Consider the following 26,989-nt stretch of genomic DNA (forward strand, 5'->3'; position numbering starts at 1 on the left):
AGTGCCGGCAGCAGCCTTTCTGTCTCTTCACTTCTGGCAGCAGCGTGCTGCTGGGTTGTGGCCATGTGCAGCACATGCCACCTCCACAGCCTGCACGTCCATCGCCTGGAAAGGGAAGGACAAAGGGAGTTTGGGTGGGGGAGACAGGAAGAACTGGTGAATCTGGAGCTTTGTCTGTGCTGATGGAGTTGGGGGAGCGTGGACCTGTCTGCCACGCCAGTGGAGGGAAGGCTCCACCAGCACAGCTCAGAGTTTCCTACAGATCCCAGAAGACTATTTGATCTTTTGTTTCGACTCTCCCATCTAAAGCAGTTTACAATATTTCTCACGGTACTTTGGAGAGGGTTAGGTCACAGCTTGGGCTAGATTTTACCATGTTCTCTGTCTTGGAGGTTAAGATTTTATATGCTGTCAGCAGAAAGCAGAGGGCACTGAGGGACTACTGATGCCTGGAAAGGGACACCTGGTCAGTCCCCGAGCAGCCTGCGCTCCATCAGGGCTGTATTCCAGAGGAGAGGAACCCCGGCTCCCATCCCCGCTGCACAGCCGTCCTGCATCGGGAAATGGGGCACTGCCTCTGCTAATGCTCTCTCAGAGCAATGAAGAACAGACTTAGCTGGGGGAATTTACATCTGTTGCTGCAGTGTTTTCCCTAGACGATCTTTTCTATCTGTATGATCCGGATATCTCCGTTTTTCTGCTACAAGGACTTGTGGCAAGAAAAGATCCGAGCGAAGTAATTGATCTCCTCTGCACCTCAGTCATGATGACCCACGTCCCTTGGTGTGCTCCATGAAAGGATCCCTGCAGGTGACCCAGCCACCACAAAAAAGGCACCCTTTCCTTGCTGCCTCTGCCTACCTGAGTGCACGCCGTGAAGTCGCGGGCCCTACAGCAGGTCTAGATCATGCTCCACGGCTAAGCAGTACGTAACTAAAGCTTCAAGTGTCCTGCTAACAGAGCGTCACCCAGGCGTAATCCGGGCCATGTCTCAAATTGACAAGGACAGGTTGGCCTCTGAAATAATCTCTTTAAATAGCAGCAGCCATCGCTCTCAAAGGCACCTACCCCCCCGCCAGCACCGGAGAGCTGCTTATGGCACGTCACCCACTCGTTCCCACCCCGGCATTGCAGGGCTGGCACTTCTGACAGGCAAGTGTGTCCCCTGCCCACAGCCTCCCAGCTTTGCTTTGCATCGGGAATTACAATGAATTTCGCAGTGCAGTTTATCTACTCCAGGGTGTTAAAAAACAGAAGTCCCAGGGTCCGCTCCAGGGAAGACGAAGACTACGATCCTTTCTGGCAAAGGTTGGAGAACATTGCTGTCTGACTTAGAGCTAGAGCACTCCTTCCTTCCCCTCCGGGGTCATGGTCAGCCCTTGGGGTCCACCCAGGGCCAGGCCCACGGACATGGCGACCCCTGGACCCTTCCTGCCTCCTTACGGTGTCGTAGTTGGAGTTTTGCTTCGCCTCGTTGTTTATTTAGTCGCTGTGCTGTATAGGTAATGCTTTCTTTTTCCTTTCCTTATTTTCTAAAAAAAAGAAGGAATTTGTTTGTAATTTTCCAATATCTCCCAGGATTCTGTGGGTATGAACTGCTCTTGTGGGAGTCATCCACTAGAAGCAGCAGAGATTTTGAACACTTTAAGTCTGTGGAGTTCTGCTTTTTCATTTCTTCATGAGTATGGTATTAGAAATAACACTAGACAGGCCGATGGACTGATGAAAATTTATGTTGGGATAGCCTGTATGCGTTCCTGTTATTACAGGTGTTCTGTGGTTGTTGTGGTGCCTATGGTCTTCCTGAATTCCTGTTTTCAGGCTTGGATGGTGGAGGGGGAATTTTGGAGACGTCTAATGCCCTTGTGTAGCGCCAGCTGGGGGCTGTGCACACATGTGGCACTGCTGGGTTTGCACAGTCTCGCTCTTCACCTTTTCCATCATTGTTTTCTCCCGCGGTTTTATTATCTGGACACCGCTTGCAAGATCACAACCTGGTGTTGCCAGGTGTGGTATAAACAAGGGGCAATTCTCATTTCCTGCATCCTGCCAATAGTCACAGGTGTTGGTAACACTTAAAACATAAACGGTTTCAGTGGCCTCAATGCTGTTAATAAACCCTCATGGGACACCAAAGGAGAAGACAAGACCCTAGTTCTGCATTGAAAAAAGGGCTTGCCCAAAGTCACACATGGTGTGAGGTGTTCTGCGGCAACTGAGAGTCTTAAATCAATCCTTTCATCGCAGGACTGCCCTTGACTCTGGTTTGGGTTATGCTGTTCATTCTTTATTATGGGTGGGTTGTGGAGATTTGTTAATCGCCAGAGAACCTCCAAACTCAGAATACATGTAACTTAGAGAGGAAAAAAGTTTAGGTACTTGCAGAGTTTTAACTGGCAAATGGTGCGGTGTTTGGTAGTGGTCGTTTGACATTGACATTGACATTCTTTATTATAGGTGGGTTGTGGAGATTTGTTAGTCACCAGAGAACCTCCAAACTCAGAATACATTTAACTTACAGAGGAAAAAAGGCTTAGGTACTTCCAGAGTTTTAACTGGCAAATGGTGTGGTGTTTGGTAGTCGTCATTTGACATTGACAGCTGTGAATGTCCTGTAAGCACGGCTTGGAGGGACACTTGGACCTTGTTGAAGCAGAGGTAACCAAGAGGGGCCACCTTCTGAGTTCTTGCTGTCAGATTACCTTTTCTCATGGTATCTGTTCAGCAGCTGACATCCAGTTGCCGTTGCCAGCAGTAAGCAATGACATTTCAGTGGAGCGCACAGAAGACTGGCAATATGAGCATAGACAAAGGCAGATACAGTACTAGGCTCAGGCTCTGGTAAATCTGACTTACTGAAAGTAAGATGATGTTTTATCAGAAGTGATAATGTAGCTTGGTTTCTTCCTGCATGAGCCTGAGCTTGCTTTGCGTTTGTTGCTGGCGTAAGATCCCACGGTTATGTCAGACCTATATAACGTGAGTGGAGTTATAAACGCCTGCTCAGTCTCAGGGCTTGGGTATTATGTACTTGACTGTGCTGGATGGTCACAGTACATACGTCCCCTAACATTTGTGTCATACAAGCTAGTAACTAAGCCCTGATCTCTTCGTCTAAGACACTCTGATAAGCAGCCCTGCTGCGAACTTCCTGCGAGAGTCTTAGACAAGTGACTTGATCTGTCTGTGCCCCAGTTTCTATCAATAAAGTGGAGCTACTCTTTAATGAATTTGTCTTTCTGTTCAGGGGAAGATGTGGATGATTCCTATGTGATTTAGGAAAAATCACTTTGCTCAGGCTTTGGGTATCTCAATGTCAGAGATGCATTTTAAATTTCCATCCTGTAATTGCCGCTAGTTGGAGTGACACAGTCCTCAAATGGGTATTCCTAAGTGCTAGTGTTGCACAAAATAATGGTAGTTTGAGAAAGTAATGTTCGAGCGCAGTATTGTCTTTGATCTGATATAACTGTATTGTCAAAGAGAGATCTCGCCTGTTCCTTGCCCGTGCCTGGGGAGTTTTCTTGTCACCCTGTAGTGCTGCAGAGGACACTTGGACACGATACAGTGCAGTAACCCAGCATTACCAGCAGTGAAGATGACATCTGTTGTGATGCTTCTCGCCACTTGTATCTCAGCAAGCCTCAATTTTTCTATCATTTTTCTTTCATAGAGACACGCTTGCACAAGCTGCTGTCAGATGCTTTTAAGAATCGCTGCTGTGGCAGCATTTGGATGTGTTTGGGGAGTGGAAAAAAAAAAAGCAGAAGAGGATTGGGTGGGGTTAGCAGGGATTTTGCGAAAGTAGGGGAGCTCACGGGGATTGACACTGCCAAAAGGAGTTGGGATGGAACAGAGTGTTTAGGAGCTGTTGGGAAAAGGGATTGCAACAAATTGGGAAGGTATCAGAGGGGTGTGGAAGGATCAGGCTTTGGGGAGGGTTGGAGGAGACGGGGCTGGGGATGTGGAATAAGAAGCATTAATGGAGCTGGGGAGGCTCTGGCTAAAAGAGGGATTTGGATGAGGGAAAAGGCCCTCTCTGTCATATCCTGGGATGATGACTTTGTCACTCCTTCGAGAGCAGATCCCAGCCCTAGTCACATCTCCATCATAAGCCAAGCAGGCTGCTACCTGCAGCAGGCTGCTTCCCTCTGCCTCACCCCTCCCAGTATATGACCCGTCTCTGCTCAGCACTTTGAGGACCGAGGTAAAGTGACTCTAAAGTCTTTTTTGTTGTTGTTGCAGTAAGTATTCTCAACTTGCAGGCATAAGATCTGAGCCCATTTATCCAGAAAGCAGATGACAAGTATGTCTAAAACATTACCTTGCCGATATCTGTTGCTTGGTGTGCTCCAGGAGGGTGTTCAGGGAGGCTGAAGATGGTGGCTGCATATAGACATGAGCTTAAGAAACCCCTACCCCCAAAAGATTAAAAAAGAATGAAACAATGCAAGTGTGTTGATGAGTTAATCACAGGCTAGCCCAAATTCCTTGGGATGGTTTGAAGGTTACTCAAGCTTAACACTAGCCAGTTCGCACTGTGCCACCATTCAGTCCAAGTTAGGCATTGGAGTTTGAAATTCTTGTCATGACATAGACCTCTAAGGATGCTAAAATGCAATACAGAACTTGTACCCTGCTGTTGGTCCCTCTTTCTGGTGTGTATCGTTGGGAAAGCAGATGACAGAAACTGCTGGGGAAATGACAAAGAAATGCTAAAATACTAAAATGTCTTTGTTTCCTTTTGTGGCACTTGAATTCCTATCCATGAAGCAGCACAGTAACTTTGGAAAACACATCCATAATTCCAGCTTCATTTCTGCCTCAAAATGCCTTGCTGTGGCTGATTTTGTAAGAGGTGTAAAAGCTGCCAAATGGGCCAAAGCTGCTGTTGAGTCCTCTGCAAATCAGAACGGCAACGCTGGGTGAGACCAGAGAGCTGTCTGTGTCTTCTGTGTAGTGGTGGCCAGTAGTAGGAGCTTGGAGAAAAGTAAAAGCTATGTAAGATGCTTTCTCTCCTACACTCTCATGGAGTCTTCCAAGTAAGTGTTGAAGGGCTTTCTGAATCGCAGATTTCTTCTTGAACAACGGGTTTATTGGTCGCTAGTAGACCTATCTCCATATAGTTGCACAATATTTTTAGGGATCCATTTATACCGTTGCCTTTCATAGCATTCTTTGGCAATGAGCTCTGTGAGCTAATTATTTTCATAAAAAGGGAACTTCTAGATTTTCTACCAGATACTTCCATATGATATACCCCTAACTTTTATAGTGGGAGAAACATTGACTAATCTGTCCCAGTTGGCAATTTCCTAGACATCTGTGACTTCGTAAATTTTTTGCTCTTTCAGTTATAGAGGCTGAAGACAATCCAATATATCAGTTTAAAATCTGTTTAGTCGGTTGCCACTTGGATTCTGAGGAAGCCAATCTGCATGTGCTTCATCTGACTGGGTCATATAATTGTCCCATCATTGCAAGATAACTGCATGGGCATTTCTTTCTCCCTGCAATGAAGGCAACTATTGTGGCCTTCAAGTATAGTAGGTGCTACTACTGTATTTTATCGTCCCCAAATTATTTTTGTTGCTTTTGTTAATTTTTTTGTGTATTGATATTACTATTTTTCCAAACTTGGTTTCCCCAGTGCTGAGTAACTTGATGAAAATTATCAGTATATTTAAAAAAACGAAACTATTCATTCCAAGTCATTGCTTTTTATCATTCTAAGAGTACATTTCAGCACACTCTCTCTTTGCATTGGCTTTAAGACCTCAAACTGTGTAAAGCTATCTGCTTAAACAAATGATATTTTTTCCAGTTCCTTAATTATTTATGGAATTTCTGTATATGGATCTTCTCTTTTATTTTTTTTTTGCAGTTATGCTGAGCAGCTGTTCTTGAAAAAGTAGGTTTATAAACTGCATTTTCGTGTTTGCTTTTACTAATCACTTTAGAGGTAAAATATCGTGATTTATAACCACATAACAAAGCTTGCCAGCTGGGTGTTTGTTTCATGGCTGGAAATAAACAGAGTTTTTTATGAAAACTTTCCTAGACAAACTCCAAAAAAGGAAAAGCAATCCATCTGAAAGGAGCAATGTTTTTTAATGATGGGTTTTGTGTTTATATTGGCGCAAATTTTCAACTGGTGGGCACAATCGCTAGAACAGGGGCCGTATTTTGTTACTGTGCATGAGAAGTCACGTGCTGTCTTTTTGCGAGCACTTGCATGCTTTGCTGCTTGCTTTGACTGTTCCTGCAAAAGGAATTTGTACTGAGGTGTTCCACGCCAAGCATGCGAGCTGGGAGGAGAGAAATGTATCTGACCCAAAAGGGTTATACGTTGCCTGTTTGTGATGGATTATCCAACCTCAACCCACTCTTTACCTTGGGAGTTTGAGGGCGCTCAGTGGGTCTGTGGCATACTCAGGTGGGTTCAACAGGGAAAAATAACATTTGATAAGGTAAATGAAAAATATGTACATAGGAGAATAAAAATTCATCTGAAATAAATATTTACAACACATACATATACAATAGAATGATGATATTCCTTTGATAACGAGGCTGCTGACCTTTCAGATGCAAACGAATGATAGTTTCCATATTAAATGTTGAGACGGTAATGTTTCAGACATACTTTAAACCTATTCCAAGCTTGAAAAGCCTACACATATTTTACAGCTGTTTGACATTTGTTCTTTTTTTCCGATAGTCATCAGGTGTTGTCTCCGTCAGGGTCGTGAGCAGATATTTACTGTTCATGAAAGCAGTGCTGCAGATCAAGGACTGAGCATGTGATTTACTTCCCTCCTTTGTTCTGCCAAAAAAAAAGGGAATCCAAGAGCAGGGCCAAAAATCAGTATCCCATCTTGGTCTTTCTGTTTGCAGATAAAAATATTTGATGGCACTAGTGTGGTTAGGCATTAGCCTGCTGTTTGTACTTCCTAGCGGAATCCTGGTTCATCAATGGACTTTTTGTGGTCATCTTTGGCTGGGTTTTTTATGGACTTTTTGTAGTTGTTTGCAACAGATGGAAGGAAAAAGTGTGAATTTATCTCCTATCTCAAATGCCAGTCAGTAAAAAAAATTTACTTAAATCACAAATTTTTGATCTACCTGTATATTTTACCCTACATATACCTTTTAACCCATTGCCAGTGTAAGAAAGATCATTCATTGCTAATGCTTGCTAAGCATTTTGGGTAATATGTTTAGAGATAAGGTGTATATGTTCTTCTTTTTTTTTTTTTGGAGTGGTTATGGGCTACTGTGATATGGAAAGTGGGTTTTTTGGGGAGGAGGTAGGGAGTGAACTCTTAACATTGATGTGGCCTCTTAGATGGTGATAGCTGCTGTTTATGCCAAGGGCTGTGCTGTAACAAGTTCACGGGGGGGACATGCTGATCTGATTCTCATCTTTGCGTTAAGCTAGCTAATGTGCATGAGAACTAGCACTGGAAGCTTAACATCCTCGTGTAGTGTTCCAACCCTCTAACCCCAAAGGAGCAGAAATGCAGAAAAGCATGGAATGGAGCTACTTGCTAAGTCATCCAACTTGAAGGCGGAATGCCTGCTGTTGGGGTGTATCAGCTTTAAGACGTGGTATTGGGAAAATATTTTAAATCACGTACATCAACATAAACCAGTGATAAATGTGTGTATACTTTACTGATTTATCTTAGAAAATTAGTGTTGATCTTGTTCATTTTGGAGAGAGAAAACCTTGCTACAAAAATTGTCCTTTTTTGTCTCCTGGGAGGATATACCAAACAATTGATGCCACCGGTATATTACGTGATTCAGATAACAAAACTTTTTGTGTTGCCCGGATTGCTATGTCAAGTCCTCAGTGGAACAATTGGAAGTGTAATGGGAAGCAGAGCTACTGGCAGAGATTACTGAAAGAATTGAAAGGTTTTCCAAACAAAACAGATGACACTGAAAAAAGTGGGGCAACTGCTCAAACGGCAGCTGTTTCTAAATATTTTAAAATTCTTTTTGGGAATGATTGCAATGCATATTACAGTGCTGATTGCTGCTGTAAAGCTAGGCCAATGTTTGTTTTAGCCAGCCATGCTGATGAATAACTGCATAACTTAAATACAAATTATTTGATGAAAAAGGTAAATATTTTTTGTTGGAGATGATGCTGAAATCTCTGACATAATTGAACACATATATTTTTTAGAAAACCTTTTCATCCAAATAGATTAATATTGAGTGCTTTGTGTAGAGGGACTTATACCATCTGTGTAAGCGTAACTACAGACAAGGGGTGGTATCAGCTCCTTTCCAAATCACTGGCCTTCCGCTTATTGCTCCTTTTTCCCCACGTTACTCTCTGAATTCCATGAACACCTAGAAATTTTGCATTCATTTGTTAGTAGGGCTGCAACATCCTACGCTACAGTACATTATCCGTTGTTAACTCCTGAACACTGTGGATCGTAGACTAAGGCCACTGAAGGTAGGAAAACTGGCAAATTTTTGTGGCAGTGTTGTCTGTCCAAAGTCTCATGGGGAAGGAGTTTTGCGTGGCATGACGGTGTCATCTTACCTACAGGTGTTTTTATCTATGAGGTGTAAACTTGCAGATCTGGAGATGTAGTTCTTTAGCTCTGTAGGAGGCTCTAACTGCTATCCTTTATTGAAGAAATTTCCTTCCCATCATGAGTCACTTGACAACTGTCAAGAGTATGCTCTGCAAGTATGCAAGAGCAGAGAAGTGGACATCCTGTGTACAACGTAATGGCATTTGTTACTGCTATTAATAGAGCTGGGGAATGCTCTGCAGCAGCTCTTTGCCTTTTTTTGAAAAACATGGAGTTGCATACAGCAAATACAATTCCAGTTATTCCAAAATTTCTGGAAGCACTGAACAGGGGTCATTGCTGATTGAGACTGACTACACACCAGGTTATCTGTGGCTTTTCTGAAAGCTGGTTGGTTACACTAGCTTTCAATCCACCTACAAGATAAGGTAATATGACACTACTAATTCAGTCTGCCTATTCGAGGCTTGCAAAGAGAAACCGAGATGTGCATCCTTCTTAAATGCTAAATATCAAGCCTTTAATTATCCTAACAAGTTTCTTTTATTTTTTTTTTAGGGATGAAAACAAAATAAACAAACAAGATGACCCAGCACTTTGTGATCTTCACTGTTGTAAGGAAGGGCCAATAAGAAATGGCCCTATTGGGCAGAAGCCACCTTCTATCAACCCTGAGAGACTGAAAGATTTTGGTGAGGAGGATTACCTGAACGGGGATGTGAAGACCTGGGAAATGAAGATAGTGAGCCGTAATGAGGAGTTACTTAGGGATGCCCTTTCCCGCATCCCTCAGTCAAGCAGTAGGACCAGCCTGTCAAGCTGCAACAAGCTGATTCGGTTTGAAGATATTAGTGCAGCAGCTTTTAAAATCCAGTGCGGTGTTCAGAAAACCCCCTGCATGGTACGGAGTTTATATGGCTTTGCATTCTTTCAGTATTCCTTTTATTTTCTTTGTAAAAGTTGATCAGAAATGAATGAAGAGTATGTGTGGGTTGCAGGAGGTGGATCTGTGTAAGATGACTGATGTTCATATGAGTTGTTGTAAACGGTCAATAATAATTTTCTTCTTACCTGTTTAACCTAAATCCTCAAAGATTGCGATGACCTGTAAATAAAGGATAAACCACATTAAGCATAGAGCTAATGCACTGTGGTATTATGCTCCCAGTGAAAAGCTCTTGCTACAAGGAACCTGAGCTGGAGACGGCGGAATGTCAGTGTTTAGGTAAGCAGTCATGTGGAAGGGCCCAGTGTGGAACCAGCCCTCATATTTGGGGAGTCTGGAGGCACAGACTTTCTTTCCCAGCTTAGCCAACCTGGCAAGGCTGGATATGTTCTGTAACCAGGTGGTTCTGCCATGTGTGTCTTCAACAAAACGAGGACATGAAGATACACACACAAACATACGCACCTATGGACCAGTCAAGGTATGAAAATGACCGAGACACTCATATAAATGTACAAGCATTTGCTAAAGCGTGAGAGAGGTACAGTGGCAAGATGTTTAATTAGTAGTATTTCTACTGTTTGGAGCTCTTCACGAAGGCTACTGTAGGCACTCTGTGGTGAACCTCCTCTTCTCCCTGCGGTGGGTGAGAAGAGCATCTTTGCCAAATGGCAATTCATAGCAGCAGCCCCAAATTGCTGTCTTGATGAAGCCCTCCCTGTTGCTGACCTGGGGCACCTCGCCAGCCTCACCGGCCATGGATTGTTTTTTTGGTCTGCACAGGGAGAGGACCTCAGTGTCTGAGCCACTGCTTGGGGTTAACAGTCCCAGGAGCAAAGCGGCTGGGTCTGCAAGGCACAGCACTTGTGCTGGTTCCCAGATGGTGCCAGAGACATCACAATTACTTTCAGTGGGTTTTTCTAGCTTAGAGTTCCCAAATTAAGGATAGCTGTGTTTTTTTGCAGCATACTACAGAAGAAGTGTGTCTCGTGACAAAGGGCATGACACAAGACCTTTTACAGCTGTAAGGTGGCACGAAAAACTTGCAGGGTAGTGTTGGCTGGAGTGCAGGGAGTCAAACTGGATGCCTTTTCCGCGCATATACTGCCTGTTCAGAGTGACTCGGGAGTAAACCATACTGCCAGCTGTACCTGGATTTCCTTTCCCAGAGGAAAAGTTGGCTTGCTCGGGAAGGCAGCGGGGGGAGTGAGCAGACACATGTGCAGCATGGGTGGTCGAGGGGGGCAGGGCAAAGAGAGGGAGCCTACCAAACCCTGCATGTTGCATCGTTTGTCACCAAGGCTGTCAGGCTTGAGAGCACAGACAGTGCTCTAGATGGGAGTGTCAATTTTCTGCTTTTGTGGAGAGACTGTCCCAGGAAGAGAAGGTTTGCATTTATGTTGCAGGCAGTGAGCACTACGGTCCTCTGTAGTTGACAGCTCTGGTCATATTTGTTAGATGGGTTGAAACTTGCTGTGCAAAGGCAGGTCTATGGGCAGGGAGAAGGAGTGAGTCGGGTTTAAACTTGCTGTGCAAAGGCAGGTCTATGGGCAGGGAGAAGGAGTGAGTCAGGGCTTCATTTGGAAAGCAGAACTAACTAGCTCCATACCCTTTGATAGCCTGGATCCTTCCTTCCCTGCAGCTCATGGCATCATGCACTTCTGCCGAGCTAGTAAAACCTCTCTCAGCCCCATCCCCCAAGCCATGTCCTTGCTCCCAACTCATCCTAATGCAGGAAAAGGCAAGACTGCACTACTGAGTCCATCTTCTGCTCCTTTTGCATCTGTGAGACTCAAGATGCGAAGATTTTGCTAAACTGATCGTGCTCCTTCTCACGAGTAGTTGAGCTCTCTTTAGCCAGTTCACACCATTTGTTCTCAGGCAGCTTTGTCCCTCAGCTTAAATAGTTCTTTTCTCTTGGGTGTTCCTGGAAGATTTATGCAACATGGTTTTATCACCTTTCTGCATTTACTGTGCCAAGTTAAACAGGCTAACTTTCTTTAATCTCTTTTTGTGAACTATCCTTTAGGAATGATCAGAATAGTGGGAAGCCTATATCCCCACTTGCTTCAGTGTAAAAATAGCCCATGACTTTTGCTACTCAAAGTAATGTTCCCGCAGAAGTCATTAGTATATGTTTCATGCACCGATTCAAAAGGAAAGTATTGAAAGCACAGAGTGGTGTCAAGAAAAGCACAGATAACCTTTATTTTAACTTATCGCTGGGAGACAAGAGCCCCTTTCAGGGACGTTTGTTTGGATTAAAAAAGTGAGCATGACCATATCCATGCAGTTCATTGAATGGAAGACCCTTTCAACCCAAACCATTCTGCGAAATTGGGCACTTGGTTTTGTTCCTGATGTAGGAACTTTAAGGGTTGCTTTGTGTTAGCTTTTTGGATGACAAATGGAGGGTGTGCTGTGTGATGTGCATTAGACACAATATCTGTAGTCCTTAGATAAGATCACGGTGACAAAAGGGAGAAGTTACAGGCTAGTTCAATGAGTCTTACAAGGTCACACATCAGGTCAGTATAGCTGCAAATAGCACAAACACCTCCTTTGTTAGAAGTAATTGCTATATTTAGGCTCCATGAAAAAAAGCCTTAGTTAAAGGAAGCAGAAAAGGATGACCTAAAGAGTTAAAATATTGAGCATCTAAATTACAGAAAAATAATAATAATCTAAAGTACACCACCTCTGTAATAACAAGTGACCTAATGACAAATATTCTTGAATGTACGGGACTTCGCGACTTTATAAAGTCACAGGATTCATCTCCTTAAATCCTTTTTCTCATTGTCCATGCTAGAATCCAAGATTCTCTACAAACGCAAAAATTACAAAACTGGTATGGTATGTGAAGAATCAGTGAAGTAGTGTTTCTTCTCTATGGTTCTTGTTCTGTTTTGCACAGGCATTCTCCATAAATTGGGCTGTTTAGGATAGAAACTATTATCCTATTAGTGTACTAAGCACTTTCCATTCTTTCAGTTCTGCAGCCCGATTTTCAGAGGAGCAACAAGTGGTAGCTCCTATTGCAGGGTTTTCAGAAGCAAAATAGAGAATCTGGCCCCACCTGTGGGTGAGGAACTTAACATACGCTTGTAAATCCACTAAAAAGCCTGGAAACATTCATCTGAAACATTTAGTTCGGTTGTATACCTGAAAGTATCTGTTTTGAATATATTTAGTTTATATAAATTTGCTTTGAAAGTCCCACAGTCTGAAAAATATATTGGTACGCATTACTATATACACTATATGCCATATACATGAGACAGACACTTTTTGAGGTAAATATTTCAACTATATTTTTATGCTGTTTTTTAATCTCTCTCTCTTTGTGGCTTATCATAAATGAGGGTTTGATCCCCTAAATCCCCAGGTCCTTGTTTGCCTTGGCAGCCAGTGGAAGAAATGGAGCCAATTACAGAATAGTGACATAGTAAGCTAGGGAACTGGAACCCACAGGCTTACTGCAACTCTATTTCATAAGTTATCTTGTTTAAAACTCTTGTTTTAGATAATATAGTAACAGGAAATTAATATGGTGATGTGTCCTGTGAGTGTCTTACTATAGAAATTTATAAAGGTTTGCCATTAAGAAAACCAAACAACAAAATCATGCACTTGGACACTGCATCATGTGTCCCAGCTTGCTAGTTCCTCTCAGTTCAGGCATCCTTTCTGTTCCAAACACCGAGCGTTTTCAAACAGCTGCTGCTTACGCTTGCAATCCTTGGAAATATTTTTTATTATTTCCATCATTCTTCAGATAAAAATATCATTACTAACGTTGTACTGGTCTTAGGATGCAAAATGAACAATATTCAGTAGTGAATCAGTGACAGAAACCATAACAGAGTCATAATGAGACTCAAAGAGGAATTTTTTGACTGCTTTTGCATCTATTAGTAGATGACTTTATTTTTTAGGTATTCAGTTCTCACAAGTGCTAGAATATCAGACCATAGGGTAATTTTTGAAATAATTGAAAATACTTATTTTAATATCTGTATTTGAACAGTAAGACCAAAACAAGTGCTATTTTCAGAATTCATAATGTCATGGGGTACATATTTCACTGCTTTGAATTTAAAAATGCCTTCCATAAACCAGAAGAAGCTGGTAGGTAACAACACACTGTCATGTATTTCTGAAGAAACAGATGATGAAATCTACTTTTTAGAGCTCATATGTAGATGAATGCATGCCTTGCCAGGGAGCTGATGGGGTGTGGAAGGTTTGTCTTAATTTTAGAAACATCCCTATAATACTATTTCTATACTCCAGTATTCTAGGCTATCCAAACAATATGGAATGGACATCTACCTAAAGAAAGAGTTCCTCCAGTACACGGGATCTGTGAAGGAACGAGGTGTACTTTACCTTCTGACATCATTGCCTCAGGTATAACAAAATGTTAACTTTCAAAAAGAAAGAGATTAGTTCTGCTTCACAAAAATGAAGTAGAATTAAAGATAATTTTACTTGTAACATCCATGGAATAGGAGTGTTTCTTGCCTTTTGAACCATTGTGCTGAACAACGTAGATAGGTCTGCTAGTATCTGAATGTAAAATACTTCTTTATTTGCGCTTGGCAGATCTGCTGGTGAAATGCTTAAAACTATTTGAAACAAAAGGCTGTCAAATGTAAGCATCAGTGTTTTCTGTGGCATTTGGATGAAAGTGTTTGTATGCGTATTATGGTTCTGACATGTTGAAACCACCAAACTTGAAGTGATGATGAAATTGAGTTTCAATGGGTGATGAGAAGGATCTAGATCACTGGTTGATTTTGTAATGAACTTCAGTATCAAGACATGAAAAGCTTGTTTATAAATTGCCATAGGAGGTTTTTGAGTCTCTGCAGCAATAATAATTATAATTGGCATGATACAGCAGCCCAGAAACAGTGATTACTCCTGCACTTTTGTAGTAATATGAATAAATCCTTCTATTAAAGGGAAACCTGAAATGAGATAATTTCACACAGGTAGGGAAGAGGGGCCAGATACTGGCTTTGAGGGGCCAGATATCGACTCTTCTGGGATCAGCTGGTGTTTTGCAGCTAATTCCAATGGAACAAGAATGGAACCTGGAGGAGTGCAGGAACAGGTCTTGTGATGTCTCAGATCTGTGTGTAACTCCTGAGATCACGCCAGACATGCACATACTGTATTGTAATATCATAATGTGATCTTCTAGTAGAGGAAAACGAGGAAGTCAGATCATTAGAATGATCCAGGTTCACATGGGACAACTTTGTGACACTATATTATGTGCAATAAGCAAACCTGTTTTTCAGGATCAGCAAAGAAAGGGGGTGATCGTGGCTTCGGACAGTAACTTTTCCATGGCTGTTGCTTACCATGCCTCAGAGCTCCGCGTTCCAGTGTTTGTCATCATGTCAACCAGCACATCTCCGGGCAGAGTGAAAATGTGCCGTGAGTATGGTGCCATGGTCATATCCTATGGCACTACGGCTAAGGATTCCCAGACGCACGCAAGAAGGCTGGCGCAGGAGAATGGTTACCTCTACCTCGAAGAGTAAGTGGAAAGTCAGGCTGATTAGAAAGCTTAGATTAGATACTTGCGCAGCTCTGTGAAAACAATTAGTTTCATTAAAATTTGATCGCAGGTCATCCAAATGTTCCCACTAGCTGGTGTATGGACAGTTACTGATTTCCAGGTACAATTCATGAATCTTTCTATAACAGTTGGGAATGGAAACCAAAATGAAACACTCTTCCTACAAATTAGGCAAAGTTGCTGGTTCAGAATTATACGGGCTAGTGTGATAATGGATGTATGCTAACTCTTGATGAAGCCAGCCAGAAAGCATCAAGGCTAGCATTCATTTTTGGTCTCTCTGTTTGGAGTAAAATGGGTAAAATCTAACCTTTAATGCAAAAGGTTCAGTGGCATAGGACAGGGCAAGAGAAGGTTAATGCTGTAAAATTTTTGCCTTTCTGGTGTGAGTGACGAAACTGTGATTCTGACTTGAAAAAAGGTGATGAAGAGGCTACTTCACACATATCTTTAAAGTAGCTAAGGGTGAGTGTAAATTTGTTTGAACTATTTGAGGTCATTGAACAAGCCGGATCTAATAAAAAAATGATTAGAATAAGATAAGACAGGCAAAAATATTTCAAACTGATCCATTTCCCTTTTTTTTTTTCCTTTTCTCTCTGCAGTCTCTTTAGCCTTTCCCTTTCCTTTTGGGTGTTTTTTTTTTCCCTTACCTTTTTTCAAGTAAGATTTCCAAAAGCGCATAGGCGTGAATCATTAGCATGAGGTAGCTGGTGGTCCCTCTGATGCACTGAGCTGGAATGTTATTCTCACTCCCCATCACTGCCTCTGTGCAGGCTTTATCCGCCACTTGGTGGTTGTACAGCACCTACTGCAGTGAGTGCCCATTCCCCTTCGGCTCCTAGGCACCACGGCATTCAACACAGTAATAATCAGTAATGTTGTTTGGAAAGTGGATCCCAGAATGAGCAGAATGGAGAAAGTCCTCACTTCTTTCCCAGTTGGTTTATTCGGAAGGCAGTATTAAAAATTGTACTTTTCAACTGCGCTGTTAGCTCTGCCGACAGCAAGTGACCCACAGGGCTGGTTGGTATGCCTTGTCCTTTGTCCCAGACCAAGACTTTCAAAGAAACCCAAGGAAATGAGGTGCACTGAATCCCACGGAATTTTAAACCCATTTAGGCTGACTTTGAAAACCACAGCTTTCCATAACTTCATGATTTCCAAATTTCTGTCAGACACTTTTCAACTGATGTGTTAACTCCCAGCTGACTTGCATCAGCTATCATGTTTGCACATAAGAACTAAATTATTGTATTGGAATTTCATGTTTAATCCTCTCCTCCTTCTCAAATAGTTATTTATCTTATGTAATGTAGATAAGCTCCAGGGACAACGGACTTGAAGGACTTCAGCATCTAGCATTGAGAAACTCTGAATGTACACATTGCCATTAATAATATCAAAGAATTTGGATTTATTTCAGGTTACAAGAAACAGGTATTTCAGGTTACAAGAAACAGAGTTATTCAGTCTGTTTCTATGTTTAATTAACCTCACAGATGCAATTTTTCACACTTTGGAGGAAAAAAAAAGAGAACACCCCCCTCACACACACTATGATTGTGAGCCTTTTTATAATAGGGTGCCTGAAGCGTATTTTGTTAGGTGCAGACTGGGAGAGCTTTCCCAGAGGGATGTACGCATGTATGGATAGCCAGTCATCTTCAATGTGTGTCTGACACACTTTCATCGCAAGTTGCCCAAGCTGTCTGTAAAACATCAGCTCATCTCCTGAGCTTTAGAATGGAACTTCTGGAATGTCATTTTATTTTGATTTAATTCCAGCTTGCACAAAATCCCTAGCAATTTGGTCTCTGGATGTCCTTAACCAACAATTCATTCTTTCCTTCCTGAAGCAGACATTAGGTGACTGTCTTTGGTTTTACCTGCACGGGTGATGTCCTGCCGTTGGATGTGTCAGTGTGGGTTCTTCCCATTTCCTGAGTGCAATTAAAATACTGTGTTATGCAAATGATCACAGAATCACAGAATGGTAGGGGTTGGAAGGGACCTCTGTGGGTCATCTAGTCCAACCCCCCTGCCGAAGCAGGGTCACCCACAGCAGGCTGCACAGGACCTTGTCCAGGCAGGTCTTGAATATCTCCAGAGAAGGAGACTCCACAACCTCCCTGGGCAGCCTGTTCCAGGGCTCCGTCACCCTCAGAAGGAAGAAGTTCTTCCTCATGTTCAGCTGGAACTTCCTCTGCTTCAGTTTGTACCCATTGACCCTTGTCCTGTTGCTGGGCACTACTGAAAAGAGCTTGGCCCCATCCTACTGACACCCACCCTTCAGATATTTGTAAGTATACGTATACTTACTTACATACTTACAAATGGTCATGCAAGAGTTCTTTAATTAGAGGAAGGAATCTTTTTACCCAACCACAACCTCCTGTGAAATCCCAGGAAGGAAATGTGATTTTTCAAGTTGGAATTTGATCGTTAAACCTACCTAATTGCTCCCTAGGTAATGTGGGATCTTTAATAACTGTAGATATTCAGGACCTCATTACAAATGCAAAGTGAATATTGCCAGTAAGTAACACAGTACCTCTGGGATGATGCAAGAAAGATTGATTTGTGAATCAGCGAGGTAAGAGTGCTACAGATTGAATTACACATCTTGCTTCCCTGAGATTCCATTTTTTTCTTGTGTAGCTCCACATCCAAATGCTGCTCAGACTCGATCCTCATTAGTTTGCAATCTGGTTGGGCTGTTACTCTACTAAGCACAGCCGATAGCTTTCAAGCCCTTTATTTGGAGAGCGGGGGAGCAGAGTCTTCTAGCTGCCACATCAAGGTTTTATTGGGAAACTGAGGCCCGACAGCCCATATTTGATTGCTGATGTATTGCACATTTCAGAAAGGCAAATGGCCTGATTTCTAGCTCTGACTCATAAATGCTTGTGTAAATCCACAGTCTTTAGTTTTATCTGACCTTTTCCTTGATTTTCCTTCAAAGGCTTGTGATACTGAGATATGTTTGCTTTCACAAAGCAAAGGTAATCAGTCACAGTGCAAATAAAATAACCCATTTTATAATAAAAAGCTAAAGGCTGACAAGTGAACTGGTGTTTTAACTGATGTTAGCAAGGAAAATGTGATTATCTGAAACATTCATTCAAACTGCTAATAAATCTCCATGTCCAGAGCAGTCTCTGTCGGGCAAAATTTTCAGTTGTTAGAGAAGTTTTACTTGCCAATTGAATATCCCAGGCCCTCGTTTCTTCTGCAGGTCCCCGTGTTTTTCTGTGTAACCATGGCAAGGGTAACTCCACAAACTCAGTTCTGAATCTTATTTGCGAATAAGGGTCCGGAAGTATTGTTCATTGGACCAGTGACATATTTTATCACGGATGAGAAGGAGGAGAGAGCTCCTTCAAGTATCTTGATAAAGACAATAAATCCAAGGGTTCAGTTACCCATTCCACGATGATTTCTTGCCTTCGCCTTTAGCTGTGCCACAGGAGTGGAAGTTCATTCATGCCATAGTTTCTTGTGTAGTTATATAGACTCTCTCCCTGAGGAATTTGCTGTGTTTTGCTATATATGTGAGGCAACTTCTTAAGCCGGCCTTGGTCTCCACCTTCTAGGCATTCCATGCTCCTGTGCTGAGCCTCTCTGTGCATGTCCAACAGTAACAAAAGCGTAGCTTCCAGTACCCAAACGTCCTGGGTTAAGTAAATGAAGTCACTGGATCTGTAATTCTGTTTGCCTCTCCATTTGCCAGAAAAAGCAGAACACACAGGCATACAGAGATCTTATCTTTTTTTGTTCCTGTATCATTCTACTTTTATATCATTGCTAACTTTTAAATAAAAAGCAGAGCAGCTTTTAGAAATAGATCCAAGTCAATTGTGTGACTATACAGTGGACTTTTCTTCAATCTTTTGAGTCTATTTGTCCCTATTCTGCTCATTAAATTACCTTTGCCTGAAAATGCTTTACCAGTGAGTGTTTTGGCACACTGAAATGCTTCTCTTATCCTTCCAGAGTCTTCCAGAGTAATGTGAAGGTATCAGATATTGGCCCTGGATTGTGGAAAGACTTAACTGTAGCAATCTGTTTGGTATTCTCGAGGTTGAACGCAGTGCTTAAATTCCATGAAAATTCCAATTTATCACAAATGCTAAATTCGACTTATAAATTCAGAGAAGGAGATCTCCTGAGACTTTGCTTTTAGTTTCGACTGCCACGTTTAAAATTTATGAAGCATAAGTTAGTGATGGAAATGGGAAAATGACTTCTGCCTTACCTGCTCTGTAAACACCTGGTACTGGTAATGACAGATATACGTGCTCTTCGCCCTGAAGGCTATTTGGGGGGATTGTCAACAGCACAAGTTTTCTCCCAGTAGGCAACGTCACGCTTTACACAGCACACGGTGGTCTGTCTGATGGCAGTGTCCTGTTGTATGGCCTTCTGCCCTCGTGCTGGCAATTTACTCTCGCGTGTATCTTTTTCCGCTGAACGATGTCTTCAAAGCAGTAGGTTGAACTGTCATGGCGTGGACACCTGCGAGGTGATCGCTGCTGAGCTGTGCCCTTCATCCCTGCAGGGAGGACAGTGCTGCCTACCTGTCGGGTCTGGGGACCGTGGGGCTGGAGGTCCACGAGCAGGTACCCAAGTTGGACGCGGTGATTTTCCCTGCGGGAGGCCACTGTGGCTTGATGGCTGGGTCTGCTGCTGCACTCAAACACCTCAACCCACATATTTCCATCATTGTAAGTCTCCTTTCGCATGTAAAGTGTTGCGTCTTGATGGCTTTCACCGCAGATGTTTTCAAAAGGCACTGCTATCTCATGATACACTGGCAGAGGCTGCCTATGCTGGGGACCGGGACCGTCTGCGCCCCTGGGCTTTACCAAGGAGAAGAGCTACTGAGAGCCCAGGAAGCCTCCTGTCCCTTGGCTGCTTGCCTGGATTGAAGAAAAAAATGTGGGAAGACTCTTCTCAAGCAAATGGAATACAGCTCTGTGTTTTGAAATAATTTCTTACTGGAAAAGTTTGGCCCTAAATAAGCCACTGGGTAAATTTAGCAATAGTACAGTTGTTATGCAACTTTAAATTATTTGTTAATTCTAAGAGGAAACTGTGTGTAACTTTTTTCTTGTCTACTTTGGTGGTAACTTCTGTTGTAACTGGATCAGTAAAAAAGTGACAACACTTGTCTTCCCCAGGGGGTCGAATCTGAAAGTTTCCCTGTATTGCAACAGTCCTTAAAGGCTGGCCACCCAATTGAAGACCAGGCTTGCAGCAATCATCACTTTTACGGAGGTAAGAAAAGGAGTTATTCTTTTGGAGGTAAAATAAAGGCTTTCATTGATTTCTCCAATGATATTCTTTTCTCATTAATTCAGTTCAAACATACTTTAAATGAAACCTCTAAAGAGTGGGAATTTGATTCACGTTGTAAGAGCAACTTCTGCCACATTTCCTCCCCCACCACACTGGGGTGCAATAGAATCTCCAGCTGAATACTTCAGGTGAATACTTAGAAATATGAGAGTATTTATCTGACCATTGTGCTTACAAGCAGCATCTTAACCAGTGAAGTCAATAGCAAAACTCTCATATAAAAGACTAATTTGTGAAAAGGCCAGAAAATGCAGTGCTTAAATATTTACTCACAAAACTGTTCTTCAGACAACAGCGTTTATAAATGATACAGTTGTTTCCATATCATTTTCTCAAAAAGCCTCAGTGGTTAAGCAATTCAATAATATCCTGTTTATGTGATGTTCAAATCTCTGGAAGCTTTAGGTTAAATGCGACTTCTATAAGCAAACATCTTCTTGTCAGAAAGCTCTGCCTGTCTCTGCTCTCCTTTGCTAACTGTCCTGCTGCAGCTAACAAACCCAGTGCCACGCTGGATTCTTCTCTTCTCTGGGCTTCCTTGTACGGTGAAGCGCTGGGCTGCAGGGTTGCTCTCGCTGTGTGACCATGCCAGTGAGGAATCACAATTTTCTTAAAGTGGTCCAAAACAGCAAAATCTTCCTGGGAGATTTGGTCTTTCATTGCCAAACGTGCTTTTGTCACATGAAAAATCAAGCAGCTTAAGATCGTGTAACGGCAGTGCTGCACTCATTAAGGGCACAGAACAGTCAGGACCCCAAGAAACATTGAACTTGTCTAGGGCAGCCATCTTCATATTTTTGTCTTTTGTAATCTGCAGATGTGAGCGGACTTTGCTTTGGCAGCAATTCTTTGCAGCTGACCGGGAAACTTGTGGATAAAGTTGTTGCCGTGAGGTAGGGGAAGAAAACCAGTGAAATGAATAACACTGGGTGAGCGCTGCTGTGTATGAGAAATGTGCTGTACCACCAGGGCAGGGTGGTTCTTCATGTGCAGCAGAGAGCAGGTTAGCAGGAACTGCCATCATGCATACGCTGTGAGAGCATGGTGGTGGTGGGGTGCCTTTCCTTCCAAGAGGGGCACTGAAGGCGTTGAACCCAGTCCCACGTATCTGACCTCTTCGGCCAACCTTCACCTGCTGCTAGTACCTGGTGATGCTCTGGGTGTAAAACTTGTCCTTGTTGTGTTCTACAACACTTGAAGGCAGCTTGTGGCAAAACTCATCTAAATCTTCACTGAAAGCCCAAGTTGGCAGAATATATTTAGCACTGGGATTTTGCTAGCACAATGGTTCTAGCGAAAAATGCCATCCTGTCTATCAGTTAATAACAAGACTGAGATGCACATTCACCCCCACCAGCACAGCTTGCCACCTTGGGGTGTTGTGTACCCGGGAGGATAGAAGGAATCCCTTTGTAGAGAAATATATTGTCTTGTGCTTTCAGTAGCTCTTTCATTTTGACAGAACTCTTCTGCCTTCAGGGAGGAGGATGTCCTCATTTCAATGCTGAGATTGCTAGAGTACGAGCGAGCCACGGTTGATGCAGAAGGGGCCATTGGCCTTGCGGCACTGGTTGCAGGGAAGCTGCCCGAGTTGAAGGGTAAAAGGTATGGCAGCAATTACAAACACAGAACTGTGACAAAAGCCTGGGGTTGAGAATCTTGGTCCCAGGAAACGGAGACAAGGTACTTGTGTTACGAGTGATGAGGCAGTTCCTGCCCCTAAACTGGCAATGGGCTTATCTGTGGCATCTACTTCAGGGTGAAGGGACCATACACAGCTCAGAAGACCATGTTGAACAAGACAAACATCAGCCTGGAAACCAGACAAATCTTCTAATTTCCCTGTATTCTCAAAAAGCTGGGGGAAAGGCAGTTACACACAGCACCGCGAGGCATGGGACTATCTGCCAGGAGAGCATCCTGCTCTTGTCAGCCTGGTGCCTTCCCTCCTTCCACTTGTGGAAATCAGCCCTGTCTGTGGTCATACAGGGAGCTAGGTTGTCTTCTGCAGTCACCCAGTGACACCTACCTCCCAGCCCCGAGAATTCCTGCCCAGACAGTCAACGGGATTACCCTCGTGCTTAGCACTAAATGTGTGGGTAAGAGCCTGCTTGCATCTGGGCTTGAGTACCCAGTACTTAAGCAGATTGAGCCTTCACTCGGGACATGGCCCAGAATGTATTTAAACCTACCTGCACTCAAGACAAAATAAAATTTCCAATGCACAACGTTGTACGCTAAAATACCGCTGAGGCAGTTCTTCAGAAAAGGCTGACAGAGTACGCACAGAGTAGCAACAAACTGCAACTCAGTCCAGCTAAAATAAAAGGGAAAATGCACGTGTTTGGGTTTAAAGGGGTCACGGCTGACTCTACAGAGACAGATTATCATGGACTAGCCGTGTGGCTCTTCATTTGCTCTTCAAACATGTCGGTACTCATTTTGCAGGGTTGAGATGGATTTAATTAGTGGTTACAGAAAGCCTTAAATGTACATATTATCTAAGTGTTAAAAGGCTGAGACTCAGAATTTCCAGGGAAAAATGATGTCACATTTTCAAAATTTGAAATAGACCTGGACTTCTCCAGTTAATTATCTCTAACAGGACTGAAATCTCCAGTAAATGCAAAATGAAAACAAAGTTTCAGACCAAGTAATGCAGCCAGTTTCTGGGTTCCCATAATTGATACTGAGAGCCAGGAGCCCCTCTGATATGTAATACACATTTATTGAAGGGTGGTCCTAGCAGATCTTAAGCTGATAGTGAATACAGTGTCTGTGATGTATGGTTCCTTTGCACAGACAAGTGCTAATCAAAAAATCCTATTTTTCTCTCTGTTTTCAGAGTGGCAGTTGTTATATGCAGTGGAAACCTGGAGTTGCATTTGCTGCAACAGTGCCTAGTTCGTGCCCTGACCCTTGACAACAGAGTGTGCAGATTTTCCCTTGTGCTCTCCGACTGCCCAGGAGACATTTCAAAGCTACTGGAGATTTTGGCTCGGGAAGAAGCAAGGTAAATCAGGCTAAGAGTAGGGAAGTATAAACACAGAATAACACAACGATCATTTAAGATCTGGACATGTTTCCAAATGTTCTCTGAAGGCAAGTCTGTAAATAACTAATTAATCAAAGAGGGTTTTCTTGTTTTTGTTCGGAAAACCTTTTATGTCCTTCATCTTTGTTCCAATGTGAAAGCACCTTTGCAGCACAGAAGTGTCTAACACAGAAAGCAGCAAAGATAGCTACTGTCCAAATACTTGCAGAAACTGTTTTACAATGACAAGGGATTGTTGGGATCTCTAATTTATCCCTTATTTGATCTAGAGTTTTGGATATCAAACAAGAACGCACATTTGTGACATCTGAGCTCTTCACTGTCAAGGTAAGATGAGATGCGGCTTCAGATTCTCTAGCAATACTGACATCCCCTAGTTTATTCCGTTTTCCTATGTCTCTATATGACCATGTTGAAGAATCCCAGTAGAGTGTGCACTGTGATCTACAGCATCTAGCCCCACCAAACAGGAATTTAAATTATACAGGACCTGTTTTACCTGCTGTTGCGACACCATGGGTGAAACACTCCAGCCGTTACTATTGCAAACCTTCCATATGTGCGTGCGTGGTGGCGTGCCAGAGGTGCTGAGCAAGTTGCAGCATCCATCCAGAACTTGAAGAGCCAGCTGTGTAGGCTGGCTGTAATTATCAGTTTGCCTTACAGCAATGTGGAGAACACACTTACGGGAATCCTCACTTTTAACTATAGGGCCTCAGTTTTGTACCTTCTCCTCAACGAGCACAGAGAAAAATCATTATTCCTTTGTTGAGTATTTGATACAGGAACATTGAGGAGGTGTTCTCAGTTAATGGAATCTCTGAAAAGGATCATTTGTCTCCCGGCATATCTCTTCTTTCAACTGGTTTGGCAAAGGTGTGGCTCCAGTGATATTCACGCTCCTGCTGTCCGAGTCCAACGTGACTGAGTTGTGAAATCACAGCTGGAAGTCACATTAGAGATCTTTGCTGAACAGGTTCATGACTGGAATTTAGTAATTCTATTGAGTAAGCCAGTTCTTCCATCTTGGCATTTAAATCCAATTTCCCACCTGGATGCAAAAACCTGCTCAGTATTTTCACTTGTGGGTATAAAGAATAGGTTAGATTGAAGATGACTATAGCAAAGGACTAAAATGAAGTTCACAAAAGTCTTTCAGAACGTGATATTATCAATTTTCTCAAGTGCCCAGGACTAAAGCTACACTGTTCTGTGGTTTGCCACAACGATAGGTCAGCTTACTGGTTTGGGTAACTTGAAGATAACACAATGCTGTACGAGGTAGACAAATCCCTCTGATTCAGTGACCAGCTTTGCTCTGAAAAACCTTTTTACTGAAGGCTAGATTCAAGAAACCCTGTAACTCTCCTGAAGTTTTCAATGTGATTTTTTATAAAGTAAGCCTTGTAATTTTTATTAATACTGGTAAGTAAATTAACCAAAATCCACTCTCTTCAGTTTTGGTTGAGAATGTTAGAACAATTTGCCTTTGCTCTTGCAACATATCCCAATGAGGAAATAGCAGAACCTGTAGTCAATACAGTGAAGAAGTGTCACGTGCTGTTGTCTGCACTTTAAACACGATGTATTTTCACTGACTGTCCACTTCAATAATCTGACAGTGTTGTACTACAAGAGGGCTGAAGGGAGGAACTTGCATCTCTGAATAATTTAATTGGATGTTGGGTTTGCATGATGGCTCTTAATCAGCCTGGGAGAGGCTATTGGATAATTAGAAGTGAAGTACAATGCAGTGATCCAGATTTACAGACCTCAGTGACTTTGGAGAGAGCTCTGTCTGATGACACTTAGTGAATTGCGAAGATTTTCTTTGAAAACTAAAATGAATATAATCAAAAAGGGTAGAATACTGAATTTATCTTTAAGCACTGAAACGAATTCTCTCTAACGACATCTAGAACAATGTACGTATTTTCATAGTAAAGCTAATACTTGTGGAGGTTTTGCTTTTTCTTTGTTGCTTGTAAGGGGTGAAGCCCTGTGTCAGCGAAGCATTTCAATCATTTGCTACTAAAGGAGACCTGCAAAGAACTTTGTATCACTTTCTTCAGTGTAAATCATCGCACATTAAATTAAGCATGCACTTAAATCTGGATCAAGAACCAAAATTATCATGTCTTGAGCTGGTGGTAATAATAAGAAAGGCATTACAGCTCTAACCACTCCACACTAACTTTAATACCTACTTTCAACTGTGGATATAGATGAAGTGTTTGCCAGAACACAGCAGTAAGGGTAGTGGCTTCTTTGAAACAATAAATCAGTCCTGCCAAGGTTGTCATCTCAGTATTTAATCACCATTTTAGATTTATCCCTTTGTTTCCAAAGCAGAGAAACTTAGTTTCTTGTCAGTGATTATCAGGAAGATAGAACATTTTTTTCCCCCTCTAGTGAAATGCCTTGCTGGGTTAGGTTAGTGTTTATTCTTCTGGCCCATGCTTGGGACGCCCCATGGAAAGGTCCTTGCTGATAGTCTGATTGGGTGGAGAAGTTAAGGACTTCCTAAAAGGAAGCTGTGCGTTCAGACTACACCTCTGGAAAAGTAACATTTGGAACATTTTACTGGCAAAAATATGAGATTTTTTTAACAAAAATAAACAAACTAAAAGTATTATGGCTACATTAGATTCATCTGATTCTTAGTGAAGTGCCTCGTGCTGTGGAATCAGCTGGTCACTTTCTGTGGAACAACATGGGAGTTTCTTTTTTTTGATACTGCCTGCTCATACCTCCAGTTTAGATTCTCTTTCTTTGTGGTTCATACTGGATTTCTGTCTTGCAGAGGACTACACCCTAATTCACTCTTACCTGAGCAATTTGGAAATGGTTTCCAAAGTCCCAATATTGAAATAGATAACTCTCAGCAAATCACACAAATAACCAGTCTGGTAGGCTTCACATTTACAGCTATCGAAGCAGGTTAGATGACCAGGAATATCCAGATGGAACTAAAGGTCAAAGCTAAGGAACTTATCATCACCAGCTAGCTGGATATAGAGATCTGAAGGATTGCCCGGTTCATGGGAGGAAGCTACAACTTGCTTCTGTGAACTTCTCCTATTTTTTGTCAGTAATATTCCTCAGATTCAACGTGGGACAATTTATCGCTTAAATTGCTTTGATCTGTAAACCTCTTTTTAACCGTTTAAATCCCTTTAATTCCATATTATTATTGACTCAGAGAGAAGTCAATGAACAAAATCAATAAGCGCCTTAATAAAGTAAGAACTATCTTTGCTACAAAGCCATGCGAGGCTCTGCTGTAGATCAGCAGCTTGGCTGCTTAATGGGTGCCTTGTATTTGGACTCGGGCAACTCAGCTGAAAAAACGGTATCTTTGAACTCATCAAGTTTCTAGAAAAGTCTTTTCCTCATCGGTGCAACTGCAGCATAATCGGGCTGGCAGGTACAGGAGGGTCCTGGAACGGAGCAGCAAGGGCCTGCAAGGT

The 26,989-nt window shown here is 42.5% G+C and overlaps 1 protein-coding gene across 2 annotated transcripts in view; it reads left to right on the forward strand.

Moving 5' to 3' along the window:
• Positions 1 to 1,214: 1,214 nt before the first annotated feature.
• LOC104333638 (L-threonine ammonia-lyase) overlaps positions 1,215 to 26,989 on the forward strand; it is a 33,201-nt gene continuing 7,426 nt past the window's right edge. Inside the window, exons 1-11 of one of the 2 annotated variants that reach the window (XM_075422959.1) lie at positions 1,215 to 1,502; positions 5,885 to 5,911; positions 9,120 to 9,462; positions 13,804 to 13,920; positions 14,820 to 15,061; positions 19,665 to 19,830; positions 20,287 to 20,383; positions 21,282 to 21,357; positions 21,944 to 22,069; positions 23,310 to 23,477; positions 23,789 to 23,846. In XM_075422959.1, the coding sequence (XP_075279074.1) occupies positions 1,369 to 1,502; positions 5,885 to 5,911; positions 9,120 to 9,462; positions 13,804 to 13,920; positions 14,820 to 15,061; positions 19,665 to 19,830; positions 20,287 to 20,383; positions 21,282 to 21,357; positions 21,944 to 22,069; positions 23,310 to 23,477; positions 23,789 to 23,846 (1,554 nt within the window). In that variant the 5' untranslated portion in view covers positions 1,215 to 1,368. The remainder of the gene's footprint in view (positions 1,503 to 5,884; positions 5,912 to 9,119; positions 9,463 to 13,803; positions 13,921 to 14,819; positions 15,062 to 19,664; positions 19,831 to 20,286; positions 20,384 to 21,281; positions 21,358 to 21,943; positions 22,070 to 23,309; positions 23,478 to 23,788; positions 23,847 to 26,989) is intronic. The other variant, XM_075422960.1, reaches the window with a different exon arrangement.

Source organism: Opisthocomus hoazin, chromosome 6 (genome assembly GCF_030867145.1).
Source record: "Opisthocomus hoazin isolate bOpiHoa1 chromosome 6, bOpiHoa1.hap1, whole genome shotgun sequence".
NCBI lineage: Eukaryota > Metazoa > Chordata > Aves > Opisthocomiformes > Opisthocomidae > Opisthocomus > Opisthocomus hoazin.